Genomic DNA, 23,526 nt, shown 5'->3' with positions numbered 1-23,526 from the left:
ATTTTGTTGTTGTTTGTTGCCTTTGCATCGATATTGGCCCTTGGCGACCCTGTTGATGTGACAACTCTAGGCCCCCCTGTCCTCTACTGCTCTGCTCAGCTCCTGCAAACTCATATTCATGTCTCTTTAATAAAGTTCATCCATCTAGCATGTGGCCTTCCTCTCTTCCTACTTCCTTTTACCTTTCATAATATTATTGTCTTTTCCAGCAATTCTTGCCTTCTCAAGATGTGTCCAAAGTATGACAGCCTAAGTTTTGTCATCTCGACTTCTAGGGATAATTCCGGCTTGATCTGCTCTAGGATCCATTTGTTTGTATTTTTGACTGTCCATGGAATATTCAGCACTTTTCTCCAGCACCACATCTCAAATGAGTTGATTTTCTTCCTATCTTCTTTCTTAAGTGTAGTAATGGTAATAGGTAATACAATGGCTTCTATGATTCTAACTTTTGTGCTGAGTTGTATGTCTTTGCATTTTAGGATCTTTTTTAGTTCTTTCATAGCTGCCCTCTCCACTCTTAATCTTCTTCCGATTTCCTGGCTGCAATCCCTGTTCTAATCAATTTTGATCCCAGATATGAGAACTCTTTTACTATTTCTATTTCCTCATTGTCTAGTTTGAAAGTAGGTAAGTTCTCTGTGGTCATTATTTTTGTTTTCTTTATGCTCAACAGTAAGCCTGCCTTTGCACTTTCTTCTTTGATCTTTCTTAGTAGTTGTTCCAGGTCTGTGAGGTTTTCTGCTAGTATTATGGTGTCATCAGCATATCTCAGATTGCTGATATTTCTTTCTCTTATTTTCACTCCACCTTTTTCTGTGTCCAAGCCTGCTTTTGTTACAATATATTCTGCATATAAGTTGAACAGGTAGGTTGATAAGATGCAGCCTTGTCTGACCACTCTGCCAATTGGGAACCATTCTGTTTCTCCATTTTTTGTTCTGACAGTAGCCTCTTGTCCAGAGTACAGATTCCTCATCAGGACTATCAGATTTGTTGGCACTTTGATGACTTTAAGGGTGTTCCATAGCCTTTCATGATCTATGCAGTCAAGGCTTTCCTATAGTCTAAAAAAGCACATACTGATTTTCTTTTGGAACTTCTTCAGCATTGCCTTGTATAAATCTCCACAGAGTCATTGTGTAAAAATATACAGAGAAAGAAAACTTCAGAATGTAGAAAGATACATTGAATAATAAGTATTAATTTGTATCTAATTTTATAAGATGTACACACTTAATTTTTTCTTGTTTCTGGTTTTTTGTTTGTTTGTTTCCCTTTTCTCTTTCCTCTCTTTTTGAGAGAAATAGGTCCCTCTGGGACAGAATTTTTTTAATGCCAATTCGGTGGGAAAATTATAAATGCATATAAAAGATAAAACTACCCTCCTCTTTTCTCTCAAAGAGTTATAATAGGGACTATGTATAGATATTATTGGGAGTTTGCTATGTTTGGATTTCTCTTTTGGATAGATTTTATTAGATAAGAAACTTGATTAGTGAAAATAAATAAGGACTAAACACCATCTAGGAAGTAATTTATAGGTGAGATAAAAAGCAACTCACTTAGCCCGCTTTTTGAGTGTTAATGTATATATGTCTGTTATTGTATTGTTTTATGTTTTTTTATAATTGCTCAATAAAATTTAAAAAAATCTCCACAGAGTCACTGTGGCTTGTACTTCTCCCATTACATCCACCTGGTTATTCTTTCACTCCACCTATGTTAATCTTTGTTTTTTCCCCCTCAGAATAGGTCTATACTAAAATGGGCCACCACACACCTGGGGCTGGCTTTGCTTGTGTATTCAGACTGGCTTTGTGAGTCATACATATGCAGGCCTTCCATAACATAATACACTGGATTCTTGAAACCACATTCAGCTTCATAGATCCTGCAACCTAGGGCCAAATAACTTCCCCTGCCCATCGCATCCTCTCAGCAGGGAGTCCAGACAACACATGGCCCAACTCAAGTTCCGGTTTGAACACTCCAGAAAACACTGAGCCCTTCCAGCACCAGAACCAGGGTATACACCCCCTTATAATGTGTTTAAAAGCTTTCTCTTTTCCCAGATCTTCCTGGAAGATCAATGCCCTTCTGCTGGTGGCTGTTTTCATGCAAGTCCCGCTATGCTACCTCGCACAGCCATCACCACGGCACATCACTCACTCTGTAGTAAGAACAAGGCTCTCAGCCATGTGATTGATGCTGGGCACTTCATTCTGACCTCAGAGTGAACAATGTGCCATGGCACATTGGGGCAGGTCTGGGACCAGTATTCTCCGGGCTGCTCCCAGAGTATTCTGGTCCATGCAGATGAAGTCATGTTCTACTGCATGCAACTACTGCTTATCCAGAATCAGACAGCTGGCAGGCAACAATTTTTTAATTATTATTTTTATCATTTTCCACATATAACAACATTGCATCACACAGGCAACAATTTCATAACCATCTTCTGGCCAATTCAGGCTGTTGTAATGGAATCTTTGGTGGTTCTGAAAATATTGTTCTTTATATTAAAAATATTTCTCATGGTAGGACATTTTCTTCCACTCACTCTCCCATCACACGTATGCACACTGGCCTTCCCTGGCCTTCTTTGACTACAACAGCTTGGCTAAAGTCAGAATAAGGTTTCAACACATTTCAGGTCTGTGTATCAACAAGCATTATTAGCTGTGTAATATACTCTTGCAGCTCATTCTTTACATACTGAATTTTACTCAATCCCTGCTTCCCAAATTATAGTTGCTGAATCCATTAAATTTGTAAAAAAGCATATTTCAAACCAAACTTGTTAAGTTACCAATGGACCCTCTAATTTTCTTTTCCAAAAAATGAGGCATAGCCAAGAGACAAAAAGAGAGCAGGGTTGGGGGAGGGAGATCTCTCCAAAACAGACATCTGGAACCAATCTGCAGTATGTAGCCACTGGGTGTCATTTTTGATATATTCTGGGTCAGCCACAGAGCACATCATGGCAGGCAAAATTTATTCCAACATGGAAAAGCAAATGTAACCAAAACAGACTGAGTGGGGAAGTCTGCAGTGCTGAGCCTGTGTCTGGTAACTCAACAGAGCAGTGTGTGTCTGTCAATAAAAGTTATTACCTTTCTGTCTGGAGGGTGACTTTAGAAGGTTCCACGTTCGGGTTCTCCCATTCCATCTGTGGGCAGTGCATAAAGTAGCAGAGTGTGTACAAAGCTTCTGGTTCCCAGTAGAGCGACCCCTGCTTGTGGTGCATGGGAGTGCTGTTGCTATGCTGCTTTACACATAGTGGCTGCAGGTGATGCATTGCTCGAGACACCAGGTCACCTGGAAAAGGAGAAATGTGGATCACTGCAGAGATTGTTATAATGGTTTAACTTCAGGCTTTCCATGGTTTGAACATCAGCTACAAAATAAATTGGCAAGAACTGTTAAGGTCATGGAATTTATTTGGAAAAGCAAGTCTTACTCCTGTAGATTGTAAGCCTGAGGGCAGGGAACCATCCAATTAAAAAGATTGTATGTACAGCACTGTGTAAATTTACAGTGCTTTATAAATAAAGGTTAATAATAATAATAATAATAATACACCACTAATATGAAGAAGTTCTTTCATTTTATTTTTGTCTTCTAAGAAAGATTTTAAAGAATAGTTTGATTTATAGGTTTATATTTTTTTTCTGAGAAGGCAAAACAATAAGCTGCATGAATTATTCACATAAAATTAAAATTAAGGAAGCCAGCATGACATAGTGGCTTCAGCATTGGATTATGACTCTGGAGAGCAGAGTTCGAATCTCATCTTGCCCATGGAAACCCACAGAGTGTACATAAGGCATTAGGCTAGAATCTCAAATTTACTAAGAAGGAATAAACTTGATTGATCAAAATGAGATTCCATAGTAAACATGCATAGGTTTGTGATATGAACTACTGTGTTATGAGACTGATCAAACAGTGCAGTAGGGTTGTTTAATTTGCACTGACTGTACAACAGTTGCTGGACTCAGCTGAAGAGAGTTACTGCCTTTTAAGTGACTTGGGGCCTTGATCTCTATCCTTCAGTTTTTCTCCTTAGATGTTCCTTCTTCCATAAACACTGTTCAACCATGGTGTTCCTGACCCATTTTCCCCAACTGACTGAAATACAGCAAGTGGCTAAAGAAGTAGGATCTTTTCAGTTATGACATCAAACACAGTGTATGCCTTCCCAGAGAATCCCACCTGTACCTACCCATTTAGCCCCATATAAATTGTTTTCAACATTGCTCCATCTCATAGCTCTTCAAAGAGACCTATGGGGCTGGCTGGCTGGCTGCCAGTTATTGATGAGTCTTAGTGTTTATTTTTGCTTTTAAAAGGTGCTTAACGGAAGTTATTTATCTGATGGTTTTCCTTATTTACAACAGTTTTTGTTTGCTTCTATATTCACACCTTAGCTCATTTTCTTCCTTTAGTTCTTTGTTAACCACTTTGGTGTTTGTCTGTCTGTCTGTTTGGGTTTTTTTGGGGCAGAGGAGTGTTAGAGTGATGCATAAAACACACAAGCTTGAATATGTGGCATTATGCCAGTATGTTGATAAATCTCTACATAGCCCTTCTGGAGATGTGGTCTCTTATATGGTGTACATTATTTCAGTCACCCTCCTTTGCTGAAAAAGCAACTGCTCTTTTCTACTAGGAAATAGCAGTATCGTTCATGAAGCATATGCTCTACCCGAATCAAGAGCCACAGTTTCTGAATCAGATTACTTCCTTTGGCAAAAGGAGCCAGACACATTCCAACATGTTGCTCCTGGCAAGAAATTCATTCCAGCACACAGTATTTGTTTTCCTTGTGACTGAAAGCAGATGGTCAAATTCCACCTCTCTTCTTTCTCCCTACATCTACATCTCTGCTGGAGAGCCAGGATTGCATAATCAAGATTTCCTGATATTCATGCAGTATTTAACAGGAATACGTGCATTACTAGAACAGGTTTTAGAATAATTGTAATTCTAATATAAATAGCTATAGTTAAAGGAATTGGTAGGATGAGTAGGAGGCCAAGTTCCACTGGTAACAATCTTGTACCAGGATTGCTTCATCTGAAATGAGATTAACATTACTAAGCCAACTACCTATAAAGCTGGATAAATGTTGAAAAGTTTTCTAGAAGATGTGATGAAAAATGGGTCGAGATATCTGACGGAAGAGAGTAAGGGCAAGTCTTATTATTCTGCAGGATGAGACAACCCATTTTATGCAGCAGATGTCAGGTCAGCTTTAAAATGGAAATGTTGACATTATTTATAACTCAATTCTATGCATGCATACTCAGAAGATACAGATCTTGTTGAGTTTAGTGGGTTTACTCTCACTTACAGCAACCTGCATTTATTGTTCCAGATTATTGGAACCAGTTTTTATCCTCCTATTATGCCAGTGTATCATCTTCACTGGGCTTCTGATTCATTTCTAGAATCAATTCAAAGTAATAGTTTTTATTTTAACTTATAAAAGTCACCATGACTTAAGGCTATTCTGTCTGAAGGACCACCTCCACCCATATATTTCTGCCCATGCTCTAAGATTATCATCTGAGGCCCTGATCCTAATGCTTCTCATACTCAGGTTTGGTGGGTTAGAATCACAGAATCATAAAGAGTTGGAAGGTACTGCAAGGGCCATCTGATCCAACTCCCCTGCCATGCAGGAATACACAATCAAAGCAATCCTGACAGATGACCATCCAGCTTCTTTTTAAAAACTTCCGAAGGAGACTCCACCACTCCCTGAGGCAGCATATTCTACTGTCAAACAGCTCTTACTACTGGTACTTTTGAGTGAGTCTTTTTTGTGGTGGTCTCAATTGTGGAATGCCCTCCCCAAAGAGGCTGTGTCAAACTTATTGACATGTCCATACTAGTCCTTTATGTTCCTAGACTTTTAAATAACTTGAAATGTATATTTTAAAACAGCCCTTTGCTTTTAATATGGTATTTTATTGGTGCTTTTAATTTAATTTATGTTTTTCATTGATGTTTCTTGGGTTTATTATCATTTTTATGGTGATGTTGTATTGTGCATTTCGCCCTGAGAACTTCTGCTATAGGGGCCCTCATAAATGAAATAAATAAACTTTTATTCTTATCATTATTGGAGTTGTCATCTGGATTTTCTGCCATAAGCACAAAAATGCCTTGAGGAGATCTTGGGTTTAATAATGAGAAGAGACTCAGATGAATGGAAGCTCAAGATGGAATTTTACAAGAAACAGAAAAGGAAAGATATTATAGCGATTCAGCAAAGGACACTATTGCTGTAGTATATAATGGATGAGAACCCAATTCTTTTATTCGTTTTTTTAAATGTCCTTGCTTTAAAAAACGCCCAAAACAGTTTACCAAAAATCATAATAAAAATAAAAATATCACTACAAAAATAACATATAATCCATTAAAAACAGAAGCTCATTAATAAGAAAGCAGAAGTCCACATAATCAAAAGATGAATGGCCACCCAATCAAAATCTAAGTAAGATGGTGTTACTTTTTAATGTTATTAATCCGAGAAACAGGGAGTGAAATTGACTACCAAAATGCTCTTCTCCCTGGGGGTGGGGGTATTTGGATTCCTATCTTCTGTTCCATTGCATTTTTTTTTTATTTTGTAATCTCTTGTTGTGGATCAAAATTATTTTCTTGGTAGTAGCCAAAAAAAAATAAAAAAACCCCATGAAATTCATGGGGCTGTCATAAGTTAACAGACGACTTGAAGGCACATACACACATAATAAAAGGAAGACTTCTTTGTTGGTGATCTACAAAAATAACTCTCTCTCTCTCTCTCCCTCTGGGTGGCCCAAGCTTTCTGGATGCTTGAGTGTAGAAGCAAAACACTGCCCCTGTAAACCCACATCACACTGTGCTGGTAGTGGCACCTCTGGAGAAGGATATTATAGTGGCACATTCCTTATCCAAAAAAAAAAAAAAAAAAAAGAGGCACATGGCATCGTGGTGTGCCTACTACCTGAGAAGGTCACTGACCTCACCTGCCTGGATTTGTAAAAGGAATATAGCACCTGCTCCACCCTCGCATATGCAGCAGTGGCAGAGGATTAGGGGGAGACACACTTCCTGAAGGGAAAACATTTGTCACTCGCACATTCCCACACCCCTGGAAGAAGGAGAAAGATGGAGACAGCCTGGAGATCTACGTGAGGGAGCAATAGCTGCTCTCCAGAGTATCAGGGACCTGGCCAGAATGGGAAGAAGTAGTGACTTTGCTTGTTCCCTGTTCCCCCAATTCTCCTTGAAATACTAACTGATGCTAATGGAAAGACCAACCTGAATATACAACCATAGTGCCTCTTGGTAAGTATAGAAGGAGCTACAGCTGCTGGTAAAATTATTTTCAAAACCAGAAAAAAGCAGAGACCAATTATCCAGAAAAATGAAGTTTTAACACCAAGAACAGGAAATTGCCACAGTTATTGGGGGGGGGGGATCCCCTCCCCAAACTGCAGAAACCAGGACTTCAGAATATAGCAGTTTTTCCTAACTTTACAATATTCTTCTGACTGAAACCTTTCATTTTTAAAAAAGTTATTTTTCCTTTCCTGCTGTGAGGAAATGACTATGATCAGACTGAATCTTATATCCCTCCGATGTTTATTATTCCCCGTAGATTGAAAAAGGAGGAGTGGAGTCTCTGTGCAATCATCCTGCAGAATCAGGTCCAAATGGGTATGTTTTCTATTGCATACCAATCCCTACAGGTCATATAATTTTTGAAGCAACAATATACGGTATTATCTAACTTTCATCAAAATATAGAAAATAACAAAGACAATTTAGGAGCTAGCATTCCTTGCATCAATATGATACTGCAAACACACTTGGTATGGGCTAATTATCCTTCAAAGCTTTTTAATCACTCCTCTGGTATGCATAAGGGTATGCTTAAGGGTGAAGTCAGGATCTAACACTGATTAGTAATCTAGGATAAATATATTTGTGAGAATAACTATGTGGTACTCAACTGGATTAATTATCCAGTATAACAATGTGGCAATTGATAATAAAAAAATGCTTCTAAATTGGGATTAAGATTATCAATGGGTGAGAATACAGTTTTATAAAATTATTCACAGTGTTCAGAAATTTGGTGGGAGATAGTTTCCCTCCATTTTTCTCATAATGCTAAATACAGAGTCAGCCAATCAAGGTGATCAGAAGATTTGGGATAAATAAAAGAAGATATTTCTTCCCACAATGCTAATTTTTTAAAATAAATTCTCAGGGACTAATGGGCAGTCCCCTTTGTGCCTTTCCCGGGGCATTCCTGGAAACATTTGGCTACTTCATATTGGGAACAGAATGTTGTATTAGATGGGTCCTGAGCTGGATCCAGAAAGATTCATTACCCTGCATTTGTGACTTGATGACTCACAGTCTATGACTGGCAGGACACAAATGCATTTTCTGTCATAAAGCAAAGCTCTCTGGCTGACCTGCTGAAGAGCTGTTTTTACTGCTTTCAGATCTTTGTAACTGTCTATTTTGTCCTTGGTTTTTAATTGATTTTCATATGCTGTAGTGTGGCTGCTTTTATCCTGGCTTTGTTTCACTGTTTGTATTTTATATTTTTAACAGAACTTAGGGAAGTTGTTTTTGGGGCCAAGAACTCCCAGCCATAATGGAAGAAGGATTCTGTGAGTTGTAAGTTACATCAAAAACGTAAGTTTTCCAGTTAATAATTTTGAATGTACAGGTATGCTGCAGGGAGAATTGTAGTTATCAGGTGGTCTTTACGCAATCAATCAACCAATCATCACTGTGGCTCTTTATGGCGGTCCAGTTCAGCAGGAGCTTAATAAGCCTCCTGTTTGAAAATCTGAAATTTGTTAAGTGCTAACAGATGGATCTCAAGAAATGTCAAATAAATAAATAAATAAATATGCCTTTAAAATAAGTCTAAATAGGCAGATTGTAGTTCCTCTTTCAGGGATATATTAGTTCTCAGTGTGTTGCCAAAAATATATCTTTTGGAAACAACTTTAAATGCACTTTGCATTACCCTTACAAAATAATTTTCTCAATACAGTTTATACCCATCCAAAGAAAATCTGAAAAACAGTCATGCTAGGACAAACCTTGGTTTCATTATGCAACTGAAATTTGCTACCTTTTCTTTCCTCCTGACCAAGATCTGTTTTTAAAGCAGGCCTTGAAAAAGTATGCCCTTCCAGATATTTAGGACTACAACTCCTATCAGCCCTGCTCTCTGCCAATGCTGGCTGTGGCTAATGGAAGTTGCAATGCAACAAAATCTGGAGGGCCAATGTTTGTTAAGCCCTGTTTTACATCTTTCCCAGTACCCTTACACTTCTGCTGCAAACTAATAATTAAATTCTTATTTTTTTATTTTTGCTTCTTTAGATTTTTTATCAGGAACCAAAGAACAGTAAGTTGGTCCTGAACTCTTAGCAAACTAATATAGAGTGGGCCCACCACATTTGCTTGGATAGAGGCATGGAACTGCAATGAAAGCGGGAAACCTGCAAATAAAAAAAGCTTCCAACAACATCATCCCCTTTCCCAATCTTGTACCTTCAATATATTTTCCCCATTCAAAAGAATCCTGTATCCTAAATGAGCTACTAGTCTAGACATTTTACCTAACATATGCTGCATCAGTTGTAATCTTCACTGTAAATATTCCAAACTTATTTAATTATGACTATTGCATGCAATTATTTCCCATGCCAAATACTGGATACACTTGATACTTTACTACTTGATGGAGCATCTCTTCAAATTTAGGGGCTGAACACAACAGCAATTTGAGCAGGCTACCTGACAGCGTGGGGCTGTGGCAGCCACATGTCTCACGCCCTGACTCCGTCTCACACCGCACACCAGACCAGACAGCGGACAGTGTTGGGGCATTCCTGTGGTGCAGCGACCAGACGCTGCACACCGCAGGAGTGCAGTAGAGCTGCGGCGGTGGCAAAAGGAGTGCCTCTTTTCCAGCCCCAAAAGGAGTGGCATTTTGTCGCTCCTTTTGGGGCTAGAAAAACAATGGATCAGGGCCATGGTGTGCAGTTGCTGTGGCCCCGATCCCGTGCTCAAAGGGGCAGCATAGAGCCACCCCTTTACAGCCATCAGCTTTGGCCCATATTCCCCAAGACCTGAGATCATCCTCCTTTGAGTAAACCTGAGGGGCACGTAACAAAGGATGTAAAGAATAAAAGAAAGGAAAATAATGTCAAAGCACACTGCTATTTTTCCACCCAGACATTAAAAAAGGCCAGAAGTGGTGCCTCGGCAAAGAGAGTAGAGGTGGTTGGTGCTTCTTTTTGGCACGTTCCAGACAGGCCCTATTGCGCGCTGTCGTTACACGCAGCGCTTCCTGATGCGCTTTGCCTCTCGCATGTAACGAGGGCGTCAAAATGGTGGCGCCCTATACAGATGGGTGCCGCCATTTTGACATGATGGATGCCTAGTGTCTGCACGTCTCGGCACCCTTGTGATGGCGCAAGGGCGCCATTGGTGCCTTGCGACATCACAATGGCGCCAGAAAAAGAAGCCACTTTTTGCAGCTTCTTTCTGCTGTGCCGGGGAACCGCGCGGTTTGTCTGCTGCGGTTCCCTCATGCGGCAAACACGGGTGCCGGAAGACTGCCCTTTGGGGTGGTCTGTAAAGCACCTTAGTTTCTCCTGGAACAGACTAAGCTCTTACCTTTCACCACCCTACTCAGAGAAGGGGATGGTTCCTATGTTGATAAAAGTTAAGGTACATTACTTATATTGACTCATGTATAAGTCCACCCAGGTTTTTGGGGTCAATTTTTTGACTAAAATTTCTAGACTTATACATGAGTATATACAGTAGCTGATTTGTTTCTGAAATGTACAAAGACTCTCAAGGGACTTGATGTATTTCCTTAGTTTTCTTCTTCCTTCCCTCCAAGTCATTGTTGCACTAGGGCTTGCACACCCCACTTACTCTGCATCCACCTTCCGGCTAGAAGGAAGTAGTTTAGATTAAATGTTCTTTATCCCTTAAGTGAGAAGGCATAATCCCCTCATTTCACCTCATCTGGGAACAATTCTTTTAGTTAAGACTTCTGTCTTAATTTCCAAGCAAAAAAAATATATCCTGGATATCTCTGCCTCTGTGCATAGGCATGAAAAACTGTGAGAAACTGTCACTTGTACTTAATACATAATGTTTGGTAACATCACCAAGGATGTATCTACACTTTAGAAATAATGCAGTTTGACATCATTTTAATAATGGTCCTGGCTCCATCCAACAGAATTCTTGAATTTGCAGTTTTGTGAGGCACCAGCACTCTTTGGCATAGAAGGCTGAAAACCTTACAAAGCTACAAATCCCAAGATTCCATGGGATGGACTTATCACACTTAAAGTGGTGTCAAAATGCATTGTTTTTACAGTGTAGATATATCCCAAGAGCCAAGCCAGGTCTTAGACTTTGGCATGGAAACTTCAGGGCCTGGAACGACCCTGAACTGGCAACCCTAAACTGCAAATATGAAAAATGTGGGGTTTTTCCCATATTGGGATGAAATGTTGTGTTCTTGAAAACACTGTCTTGGACTCCAAAACTCCTGGCTATTTGGAATTCAAATTATGTGTCTTGGTTTCCCTTTCCACTACTCTCTTGTTTAGAACCACAGCAATCTCAACAAGGGACCATTTCCTATTATGAGTTGCCAAGCAACAGCAGGCCCTCAATCATGGATGGAGTATATACAGAATGAAATACTGAAATAGAAAGAGTAAATTATTATTGCTGTATATCTTTCTTTATACACAACTATTATTCTGATTACAACATCCAATAATAACAAATACATAAAGCATGAACAAATCAGTCTTCCTCACAGAATGACCAAAGAGGAAAAATCCATTAAGGGTAAAGAGATGCTGACTCTGTTGATTGCAAAATTGACAGATTGGCAATTCGGGGCCCGGGTGCCACACGATGGGGTGAGCTCCCATCACTAGTCCCAGCTTCTGCCAATATAGCAGTTCGAAAGCATACAAATGCAAGTAAATAGGTACCACTCTGGTGAATAGGTAAACTGCTTTCTTTAACTTACAGGTGAGGGAATCACAGAACTGAACAATGCCAAACCATTAAAGAGGTCCATGCACATTTGTGAAAAGCTATTAGGTCTTGGAAGAACACTAGATCTTTCTCTGCAATACATCTGCAAAAAATCTGTTTACTATAGGGATGTTATCTCCCACCTGCAATTTGAAAGGGTACACACCTTAGGTGGCTCTGTCATGTGGTATTTCTGAACACCTAGTTCAGGGTTGTGGGGGCATTTCCTTGATGGAGGAAAATGCATTCCTCCATAGGATATTTTTCCAGACATTATCTTTTATCTTATGTATTGCCTTATAAATTATACTCTTCTTCCAAGAACTATTACTTTGGCAGCAGCCCTAAAAAGACATGAAAAATAGCTGTCAAGGTGGGTACTGGTAAGTGCCAGTCATCCTGAGGCAAGCACCTTTGCATCCAAACTGAGGTCTAACATCTTGTTTAAATGATTTGATGTAATCTGTGTATATGGGTATGGGAACACTGTTACCTGCTACTAGGCAGAGGGGGGAAAACTGCACTCATAAGAGCTGACAGGATACAGTTGGGCAGAAACCACCTCTTCAACTATGTGTAGGTCTAGATTCATACTTGCTGATTCCCTAAGCTATGTCAAGTTTAAGAAGGCATGCAACATTACAAAAAAAAGGACTGTGAACTGTTATTGTTGTATGCCTTCAAACAATTTCTGACTCACGGACACCCTAAGGAGAACCTATTATGGGGTTTTCTTGGCAATATTTTTTCAGAGGAGGTTTGCCATTACTTTTCCTTGAGTCTGAGAGCATTCTCTGGAATGCTAGAAATTTAGGCAGTGGTGCCTCCATGCCTGGTATCTCACTATGAGGGGGGCTACCATGAGGGCAACTAAAAGAGTGCACTCGCACTTCTCCTTCACTACGGCAGCAGCTCCCTCCTCAGAGAGAGGTCACTGCTGCAGCGAAGTCTGGAGGGGCATGCTTACCCTTCTCCTTAGGACCAGCAGCAGCTCCCTCTTCAGGAGAGTGAGCACATCCCTCCAAGCTTTGCCACAGCAGCAGCCTCCTCCTGAGGAGGGAGCTGCCACTGCAGCAAAGGAGAATTACAAGTGTGCCCCTCCAGGCTTCGCCATGGCAGTGACCTCCTCTGAGGAGGGAGCTGCCATTGCAGCAAAGGAGAAAGGTAGTTATGCCCCGGTTCTCAGGAGAAGGCTGTCACCACCTGGAGGAGTGCACTCACCCTCTCGTTAGCCTCCATGGCAGCTTACCTCTCAAGAGGAGGTGAAAGTGACCTGGAGGGGTGCACGTGCCCTTCTCCTTCACCCCAGTGGCAGCTTTGTCCTTGTAGGAGGCCATCGCTGTGGCAAAGCCTGGAGAGATGGGCTTGCCCCTTCTCACCCTGCAACAGGAGGAATGTTCAATTGGATATCACCCCTCTTCTGAGGTGTCACCCAGTGTGGACCCTACCTCTCACACCCCCTAGTGATGCCACTGAATTTAGAAACTGAAGTAAATTTCATTTGGGATACAAAATTCTTACTGGGGGGCAATGCCCTCATTTGGCAACATCTGGTAGCTATATCCCTGGCTGTTGTCCTCCTTATAGGGCCTCTTGCGTTTGCCTCTCTCACCTGGACCTCCTGTATAAGTACACTAGCAGATCTTTATGTTTTCCAGCATTAAATAGGATCTTGACCTCTATTGTATTTGAAGATTTATTCTTTTCAACTAGCAAATCCCAACATATCTGCTAGCTTTATAAGCCAATCTTGGTAAGTGGGTATTTCTGTTGCTTTTCATTAGTGGGCATAAAGTATGCTTGCCACTGATAGCATGTAAAGAATAGTTTAGGCCCAGAAATGGATAGCAAGAGAAATACTTATCAAGATTGGATTATAAAGCTAGCAGATATGATGGCACTTGATAAATCAACATTGTTTGGGGGGGGGGGGAGATATTGTGTGGTGGGCACTTCCACAAAGTCACTTCAACCCAGGCCAGCAGCTTTCAAACCTATGCTGGTAAGGTGAGAGCTACCATTTCAATTTCCCACAATGTCCCAAGTTGTTGGTGCTGTGGGAAACTAAAATGCACATCAGCTGCTCAGAGTACTGGGTCAGATTTTTTAAAAATAAAATAAAATAAAATTCAATCCACCAGCAGGCGTAAGTGGTATTCCCTGAAATGGCATTAGGAACAAGGCAGCTGCCTCAAGGATACCATGGACTGATACCAATTCTTAGTTACTTCACTGATATTAAAATGTGAAGCCTTCCTTAAAAACAAAACAAAAAATTCTGCCAACAGTACTGCAAGAATAAGGCAATTAAACGGGGACAGTAAGGCTCCCAGGTGTAAGACCTTTGTGTTCAGAGCTGGCATTTAATGAGTAAATGTTTGCAGGGAGACAGGAAAGGCACCATCTAATAAAATGTCCTTGTACCAAGTTGCTGTAAATGGCACAGGAGCACAGTCAATTCAAAATAGGGCAACCCTGATTAGAGGATGCAGCAAGAAGGAAAATAACTCCATTGATTCCTGCACACCCCACCCCTTCAGGGTATCTGGTTCAGTTGGATTAATATGCTTGAAGGAACAAAAATATTCAAGAACAGAGCCTGCAAATACATTCTGAATACTTTGGATAGAATGGCATTGCTATTATCAGCGTGTCAGGAGACAGAAGAAGCTTCAGACAGAACATGCCGATTCATTTGCTTATTTTAAGAAATGCAGAATCAGCATTATCAGTGAATAGTGGCTCAGGGATGAAGGGAGTCTTTAGAAGGCCTTCAATGACAATTAGAAGAGTTGGCTGAATGAATATTCTATCTTTCTTTTGTTTATACAGAGATACAGTGGTGCCTCGGGTTACGAAAGTAATTCGTTCCGCGGCCGCTTTCGTAACCCGAAAAGCCTTCGTAAGCCGAATTGCCATAGGCGCTAATGGGGAAAAGCCGCGTTTCGTGCGAAAAAGCGCCGAAAAGCACCAAAAATTTTCTTCGTAACCCGAAAATACATTCGTAACCCGGAACAATGATTTCTAATGGGATTTTTTCGTATCCCGAAAATTTCGTAACCTGGGTATTTCGTATCCCGAGGTACCACTGTATAGGGGAAAGTTGACATCCTTCTCCTCAGCATGGTGTGTATTTTACAGGGTTGAGCAAAAATTGTTGTTCTCTTGTTAGCTGCCCTTAAACAAGTCCCAACTCATAGCCACCCTGTGGATGAGACATCTCCAAGACTCCCTGTCCTCCACTGCTCTGCTTAGGTCCTGCAAACTCAGGCCCATGGCCTCCTGATTGAGTCCATCCATCTTGCATCCAGTCTTCCTTTCTTTCTACTGCCTTCCACATTCCCTAGCATTATCTTTTCTAGTAAGTTGTGCCTTCCCATGATGTGGCCAAAGTATGACAGCTTTAGTTTCATTATCATAGGCGGGTTACACACCGCCATTTAGTATGCGCTCCGCGCGTCCTACAGTTAGGAATGAGCGTGCTAGGGTTAAGAAGGTTCTCACCTTCCTAACCGCCCCTCTCCCTAGGATGCGCGGAGCGCATACTAAATGGCAGCGCCCGTGGCTGGGGCTTCTCGGCGTAGCTAATGGAGCCGGCACCAGACCGCCCGCTTTTGGGTGGTCTGTAACACGTCATAGCTTCCAAGGAGAATTCAGATTTAAACTGTTCAAGGACCCATTTATTTGTCTGTTTTGCTGTCCATGGTATCCTCAGTGCTCTTCTCCAGCACCACATCTCAAATGAGTTGATTTTCTTTCTTGATTTCTTCACTGTCCAGCTCTCACATGTGTACATGACAATGGGAATATAATGGCTTGGCCAAGTCTTAACTTTTGTGCTCAGTTGTATATCGTTACACTTCAAGATCTTATCTAGTTCTTTCATGGCTGCCCTCCCCATTCCTAATCTTCTGATTTCTTCACTGCAATCTTTGTTCTGAACAATGTTTGAAACAAGGTATGGGAAGTCTTTTACTATTTAAATTTCCCCATTGTCTATGTTGAATTCATGTAGATCTTCCATAGTTATTATTTTTGTTTTCTTTGTGTTCAGCAATAAGCCTTGCACTTTCTTCTTTGACCTTCTTTAGTAACTGTTCCAAGTCTGAGATATTTTCCGCTAGCAGTATGGTATCCTCCACATGACACCATTAGAGCAAAAATATCCTCTATTGAGAGTAGTGTGAAACATTCCCTCACAGTCTCACCATGAATTTTGCATATGTGACAGATCGGATGCTGATGTCTTCCACACTGGACAAAAAAAAATTCAGTAAGTCATGTGAGGGGGAGTCTTTATTTTCTCCTTGTAATAGGCAGAGCACCAACAAGTTAGGATTAGATTTACAGTTCTCCACAGATGAAGGAGCTCCACACGTGAAGGAGTGGTTCTACTAGGATTCTATAAAGGATTATAAAGAACTATAAGGAACTAGAGAGTGTACCTATAGGAAGAGCTACGTTTCCTGGATTTGAGGATCCCTACAGCAGTGTTACGTTGATTCTGTCTGTTGTTCTGTCATAATCCTAGTATATGGGACACATGGGCAGATGATATACAAGCTCTTAGATATCCTCTCCTTCTTCACAGAGGCCAGGTATATCCATGGTTTAATAGGGAACTGCAGGTAATGAAACAGGTGACAGCTAATGCACAAGTGGAAGGTAACATGGTGATAACATCTGATAGTTTTTTGATTTAAATATGAAGATGTACAAAGGGGGAATTAATGCTCTAACTAAATGTGATGTGCAAATTAGTATTACTGTGTGTGTGTTTTTAAAAAATGAAGAAACATTTTGGCAGAGGGAATTTAAGAACAGGACACAGGTAACTTTTCCTTTGCACAGTCTCTTCACTCCAAATCATATATACACAAGTGTCAGAAATGGCATCCATACAGTTCAAAAAGTGTTTCTGCTAAAATCTCATTAGCCCCTAATATTCTATCAAACCTAAGAACAAATTTACATTGCCTGCCTTCCTCCATGGATTTGTCATTCTTGTGTTGCAAAAATGGTTAACTATTACTCAAAATTGTCTTACAAACCACTTCACTAGCAGGATAGAGAGTTGTTCCCTATGCTTCTGTCACAGCAGGCTCCCTTTGCAGCCCCTGAACTTTTTCTTGCATAAATTGAAGCATAATTGCTCAAAAAATATAGGAGGAAAAAGGTTAGAAATTATTTTGAGTACTTACTGAGTTCTGCAATGCTTCCCACACGGGTTGCAAGCAAAGATTGCTCGATTGTTCGTAACTCAGATTGGCTAAACATCTGTACTTCCCCTGGTTTATTTGACCTTTGTTGCTCTTTATGAAGATTCAGGCTTTCTGGCAGACAAGGAACACCTACAGTGCAGCGGGAAAAAGAGGGAGGGAAATGTGCAATTTTAAAATCTAGGTAATTGGCAGCTTTCAAAGTGTCTCTCTCTCCCTCCCTCCCTGAAAGTTTTTGTTAGGAGAAATGTTTACAGATTGGCAAAGGAACCATTAGCTGTCCAGAAGTTTTGATCTAAAACTTTCACTTATGCAATCCAGCATAATGATAAAGAATTGGAGTTGCAGACTAAAACATCTGGAGGGCCAAAGTTTCCCCAGACACCAACAGCCAACTTTGGTGTTGCTTTGCACAGACAGTAGAGAACCAATCCATTCACAGTACCAGCTATTGTGACTGCTAGTGGTTCTTTAAGTCATTGTTCCCATATAGGGTGTTCAATATTCGGGCAGCACAGCCACTGGAAAATTGTGTTCTAGGATTCTGGCCAAAGATATTCCCCAGCTTTGCGACACTGGATCTGCCAAAGACTGAATCTGGGACCTTCTGGATACAATGTGTACAGTCTGTCACCAAATATTGGCTGCTTCCCCAGTATCTCACATTATATTTCTCCTGTATGTGTTTACAAGGAATTGGTACCTATATAGAAATGGAGACTGTTTCTATGGTCAAATTACAAAAATGCATACCTTCTAGCTACGTATCTTTAAAAAAACACACACAGGGAAAAGGAATATGAAAATCTACCACATCATCATGAACCTCTTGATTATAAGGTAGGATATCATTCTGACAAAGTGAGTGAATTTTAAAATGATCAAAATCAATCATTCAATAACCTTACCCAAACATTCATCACTTTAAAAAAATAAAAGGAAAAGAAAGGAAAAACGGGGGGGGGGGGGGGGGGGGGGGGGGGGGGGAATTACAACCAGAAGCTAATTCAGCAAAGGACCCCTCCACCCATTCTCTTCACTTATATCCCAAGTTTGTTCTTTATCAGAGAAGGAGCACTTCATTTTTCCTAGCCCATAAATACTAGTTTCCACAATTCTGTATCTAGTAAACTTTTGTAATACAAATTTCTCTTTCAGCAAGTAATCCCTCAACATCCGATACAGAATGCCTGTGCTTTCTGAGAACTAAGGAAATGTGTAGTAGGACACATTCACTGGTTGTTCAGTGCACTAGTAAAACCTTTGACATTTAACTGTTGCATTAAGGCTAAGAAGAAATATAACCCAGTGTTAAAAATTACAGTTTTAAAGGGGCTGAATAACACAGAGTTCATGAGTCACATAAGGCCTCATTCTATGGTTCCCAATGCCCCCCATCACCACATTTTTTAAAAATTCCTGTTCTTTCCGAAAATAATGGGAACTTTCTGTTCTGAACTCTTGCAGGGACTCATTGTTGTAGGACAATGTTTCCACAACTTATTACACCAGTGAACCACTACAGATTTTGCTGAATTTTGGCGGCAACTGCAGCAGTGGCTACTGCCCAATTTCACCAGCCACCATAGCAACAATAAAATAAATGTCTGTGTGATCCCTAGTGGTTTTGGGTGTGTGTATTCTTCCAACTCCAGGAAGATTAACAGATTATTATGCCATAAACTTTCAAGGACAACAATTCACAAACTCTGGTCCCCAAACAGGTATGCTGTATTAAATTGTTTGGCATTTAAGGTGGCACAATATTGTTTCTGGTTTTTGCTGCAGCAGAGGAGTGCAGTTACCACTCGGGATACCTAAACTTTCAGCTAATTAGTAGAAAAAGGAAGGAAAGGGTGACAAAGGTCCAAAACACAGTGCAGAAATAATTCATCTTGGGACCACTTCAACTGCCCTGGCTCCCTGGCTAGGGAATTTTGGGAACTGTAGTTCTGTGAGACATCTAGCCTTCTCTTTCAGAGAGCTTTGGTGCCACAATAAACTACAATTCCAAGCATTCCCTACCACTGAGCCAAAGCAGTTAAAGTAGTCTCAAACTGGATTATTTCTGCAGTGTGTTTTGGACCTAAGTGTAAATCTAAATTGCAAAAAAGCATATAACAATAAGTATGGAATATCTTTTAGCAGACTGCTAAAATATAACCAGCAGAGTTGCTAAATTCCTTGCAGCTGCTATTACTCTCCATATAAGATATTTGAAACAGATACATTAAACCTTGTAAAATTAACTATAGCTGCCATTATTACTGCAGATATTATGTGACTTATTGTATGAATTTTTATCTGTTTTTTATAAATTGTTTGATGATACTATCTATATGTATATGGATGGGATATACTTTTTTATATTTTTTATTATTTTCTTGCTATTGACACTTAAATGACTAAGCCAAAGAAACCCTTTTGTAATATTTCTATAATCCTTTTAAATTCCCCTGTAACTTGGCACATGATAGAGAGTTTTATTCCATTTTAGATTTCTCATTGGTTTGTATGGACATCATGACTGTATCGTGTCTATATGGATACAGTGGTGCCTCGGGATACGAAATGATCGGGTTACGAAATTTCCGGGATACGAAAAAGTTGGATTGGCAAAAACTGTTTCGGGTTACGAAATATTTTTCGGGTTACGAAATTCATTTCGGCGCGAAATTCAAATGCTGCAAAGTGCAGCTATAGGCTTTCCAGTGCTAACGGAAAAGTGTTTCGGGTTACGAAATTTTCGGGTTACGAAAGGAATGGCGGAACGAATTAATTTCGTAACCCGAGGCACCACTGTATTTGGTCATTATTGTATTCTAGTTTTGTACTGGCGGTATGCCGTAATAATGTCATGTCATGTCACAATAAGTATGTATAAAATCACGACATTAAAGTCCATAACTAACTGTACATAAACATGAAGGGTAGTTAAGTATTCTTTTAAAAATTTTAAATATAGGCTGCCACATATTTTCTTGTTCTATACATCGTGTTCACCTTTGAACATTACACAGTAGTTAAAATGTAAAAGCAGCATCCGCGCATGATAATGCTTTGATTGTGATTTCCTGCATGGCAGGGGGTTGGACTGGAAGGCCCTTGCAGTCTCTTCCAACTCTACGATTCTATGATTCAATGATAATCCATTGAGCTGAATGTAGTGACTCGATGGAGTTTGAGGTTTGAATCTATCTTCCAATTTTGATACCTCCCTAATACTGGAAATTGTTGGTGGCCTGAGTCTGACTTCGTGAATCAGAAATTGTGGAGCTCTTTCATAAAAAGCTATTATATTCCTACAAATTTGTCAACTTTCTATGGGTGAGTATGTCCAGCTCTTTTAGTAAATATGCAGTTAGCTGTGGAAGTAACTGTGGAAGTCAGAACTTTTAGTTTTAGCCTTCTGCTATGTTGTGGGTCCACTTTCTTTTGAATCAGGATCATCAGCAACTTGTTGTGTGAACTGGATTTCATAAACAAACTGCCAGCTAGCATGCCATGGGTCATGTGGGTTCTCTTGTGTATGACATGTAAATTGGTGGAATACATTTATGGAAACAAGCCTCTGTATTTCAACAGCAGCCTGTTGCTGACTGGAACCCTGTTGGTGGCTACACTTATGTAGCCCCAGGTTAAGGAACTGGCTGCTGCTGCTCCCTCCCACACATCTGAGTGCAAAGATCCTGCCTCTCTCTCAAGCCTAAAACAGGACTTAGAGGAAAGAAGAAAAGGTTGGTAGTAACCAAAGAAGAGACTAGTAAGGCCTACACACTTTTGTGGATATTTAGTCTGCTTAGAAACAGAAGCAGCTGTCAAGTAAGTAAGTAAATAAATAACTCAGTTTGCTGCATTTTAGCACACACACACCCATCCACAAACCTTTTAATTATGAGAGCAACAGCAGAGACAGACCTACCATTAAGCAGAGTCAGCAAGCTGCCTAGAAGATTTTGGGTACCCTGAAAAGGCAGTAAATTGTTACTTAGTACTGCTTTTCTTATTATGTTTACAGCCTCTGTGAGCAAAGAGGTGTTTGGGATATTTTCTGCTTTAGGTACCAAATTAGCTTGGGTGCAGTGCATCTTGATTTGGGGTCTGTCACTCTGGCAGCAAAATGTCTTGCGATGACCCTATTCAAAATCATCCATAAGCATGTATATTTCACAAAGGATCCAGAGTGTGAATCCACATCTATCAAAGACCCTGGGATTTGGTTTAGAAAATGTTATGATTGGAGGAGACTTCTTAGAATGGAAAAAATAGCAAACCTAGAGAAATTATGGCTGCATGTTGCCCCTCAGTTCAAGGTCTTTTCTATTTCAATACAACCTAATGAGTTGTATATTTTTTCTGCTTCAACCACACTGTTTAATCTGTCAAGTAGGTTGGTGCTGTAGACTTGCAAAGTCTGAATATGCAAAAGACATTGCCTATTTTCCTAGCTATTACTGTTGTGTTTTCACCTGTCATTCTGAATCAAACTCCTGCACAACATCTCTATAAACTACCACTGCCAAATCTTTTCTCATCTGTCACTGGAAGATTATGCAAATAAATGTCCTTGCTTTCTGCTGCCCCATTATTCAGTACTGGATGGTTCCTCATATGCCTGCCTTCTGCCTGTCAGCTTCATTCCTTCTACTATGCTCAGCACTACACACATGGGCAACAGTACTCAATCTGAGTTTAAGCATTTAAAAAAAATCATTTGGATTACAAATCTCAGAGTCCCCCAGATAGCATGGCTATGTTGACTGAAGGATTTTGGGAGTTGTAGTAAAAAGCAACAACAAACATTTCGAAGAGTATCCCCAATTTAAAATACTGAAACTCTTTAGTGCTATGCATACCTAGTTTACTGACATGGATTCAGATCTCTTACCTTACCTATGTGTATATAGAAGGCTCCTATAACATGGAAGACAAGACAGTGTTTGGGAATCACCTGAAGGCATAGCATCTAAGCAATCATCCTGACAAGACATCCCTAGATTGGTAGTCTTATGATTGAACTACACCATCTCTGTCTGAAAAAGTAAGCTATTTTCTTCCTCCTCAAAGGAGATCTCCAAAACCAAACACACTGGTGGTGGGCAGTGGATAACTTTTTAAAACCTCATCATTAGGAATGGTTGTCTTTATTTATTTATTCAAGAAATGTTTATATGGCTTTTCATTTCAAAAAACTGCAAAGCAGTTTACAATATTAAGAACTTGAAAAATACAATAATGGCAGCTGATAAAATGGTAACAGAAGGGCAAAGTAAGAAAATAGATAAATATCCTACTATAATTGCTTGGGGAAACAAATCTATGATTGGCATTATAAGTTGCCCTGTGTTGGGAGCAAACATGATCTCAATGGGAAGAAAATTCTACATGATGGCCAATACAACAGGGAAGACCTTCTTCTACTCTGTGACTAAATGAACTTGCCTAGACCATGGTATGGTAAGCAGGCCCTCCTTAGACCACAGAAACCAGAAACAACTACACAGAAAAAAATGACAAAAATGTTCAGTGTGTGTTCTGTACAGTAGTACAGTGCACCCGCGCCATGCGCGGATATAATCTACACAGCTTCCAGCTTATGCAGAAGCTGCTTGGGGAGGGAAGCAATGGCGTGCACGTGCCGCTCCATCACATGCACGTGCCCCATTATTTCTTATGGGGCTCAAGCATGGGCGGATTTTCCCTTATGCGGGGGATCCAGAACAGATCCCCCACCTAAGGAAAGGGCCCAGTGTAAAATTTTACTACAGTATAGTAGTAAAATCAGGTGTTACTTTGGTTTGGAGCTAGATAAAATTACTTTATGGACTACAAGTCTCAGAATCCCCCAGCCAGCTTGGCCAGTGCTAGGAATTCTGGGTTTGTAGTCCCTCCACTTTTATTTTACTAAGTGTAAAAAAGAAAGGCAATCACTGGGTCCAAGCTATCTCAGAGACCGCCTCTTCCCATACAATCCTCCCTGTGCTCTCCGGTCCTCTGGGAGGAACTTGTTGCAGCCTCAAAAATCGAGGGTTGTGGCGACCTCCCGGAGGGCTTTTTTTGCTGTCGCCCCCAGGCTCTGGAACGACCTGCCGGACGAGATCCGTCAATTAACATCTTTGGACAGCTTCAAAAAGGCTGTCAAGACGGATCTCTTCAGGCAGGCCTTCCCAGACTGAAATATCCCAGCCTC

The 23,526-nt window shown here is 40.4% G+C and overlaps 1 protein-coding gene across 2 annotated transcripts in view; it reads right to left on the bottom strand.

The window, feature by feature from the left end:
• The window catches only part of BTBD11 (BTB domain containing 11), a 279,566-nt gene that overhangs the window by 80,606 nt on the left and 175,434 nt on the right, over nucleotides 1–23,526 (bottom strand). For both annotated transcript variants that reach the window (XM_042470071.1, XM_042470073.1), the window contains exons 2-3: nucleotides 17,319–17,468; nucleotides 3,117–3,321 (exon numbers count right to left, since the gene is read on the bottom strand). In XM_042470071.1, coding sequence (XP_042326005.1) covers nucleotides 3,117–3,321; nucleotides 17,319–17,468 — 355 coding nt within the window. The remainder of the gene's footprint in view (nucleotides 1–3,116; nucleotides 3,322–17,318; nucleotides 17,469–23,526) is intronic.

Source organism: Sceloporus undulatus, chromosome 5, assembly GCF_019175285.1.
Source record: "Sceloporus undulatus isolate JIND9_A2432 ecotype Alabama chromosome 5, SceUnd_v1.1, whole genome shotgun sequence".
In the NCBI taxonomy this organism is placed as follows: Eukaryota; Metazoa; Chordata; class Lepidosauria; order Squamata; family Phrynosomatidae; genus Sceloporus; species Sceloporus undulatus.
Note: the sequence above shows the minus strand (reverse complement) of the source record. Positions and strands in the feature narration are given on the sequence as shown.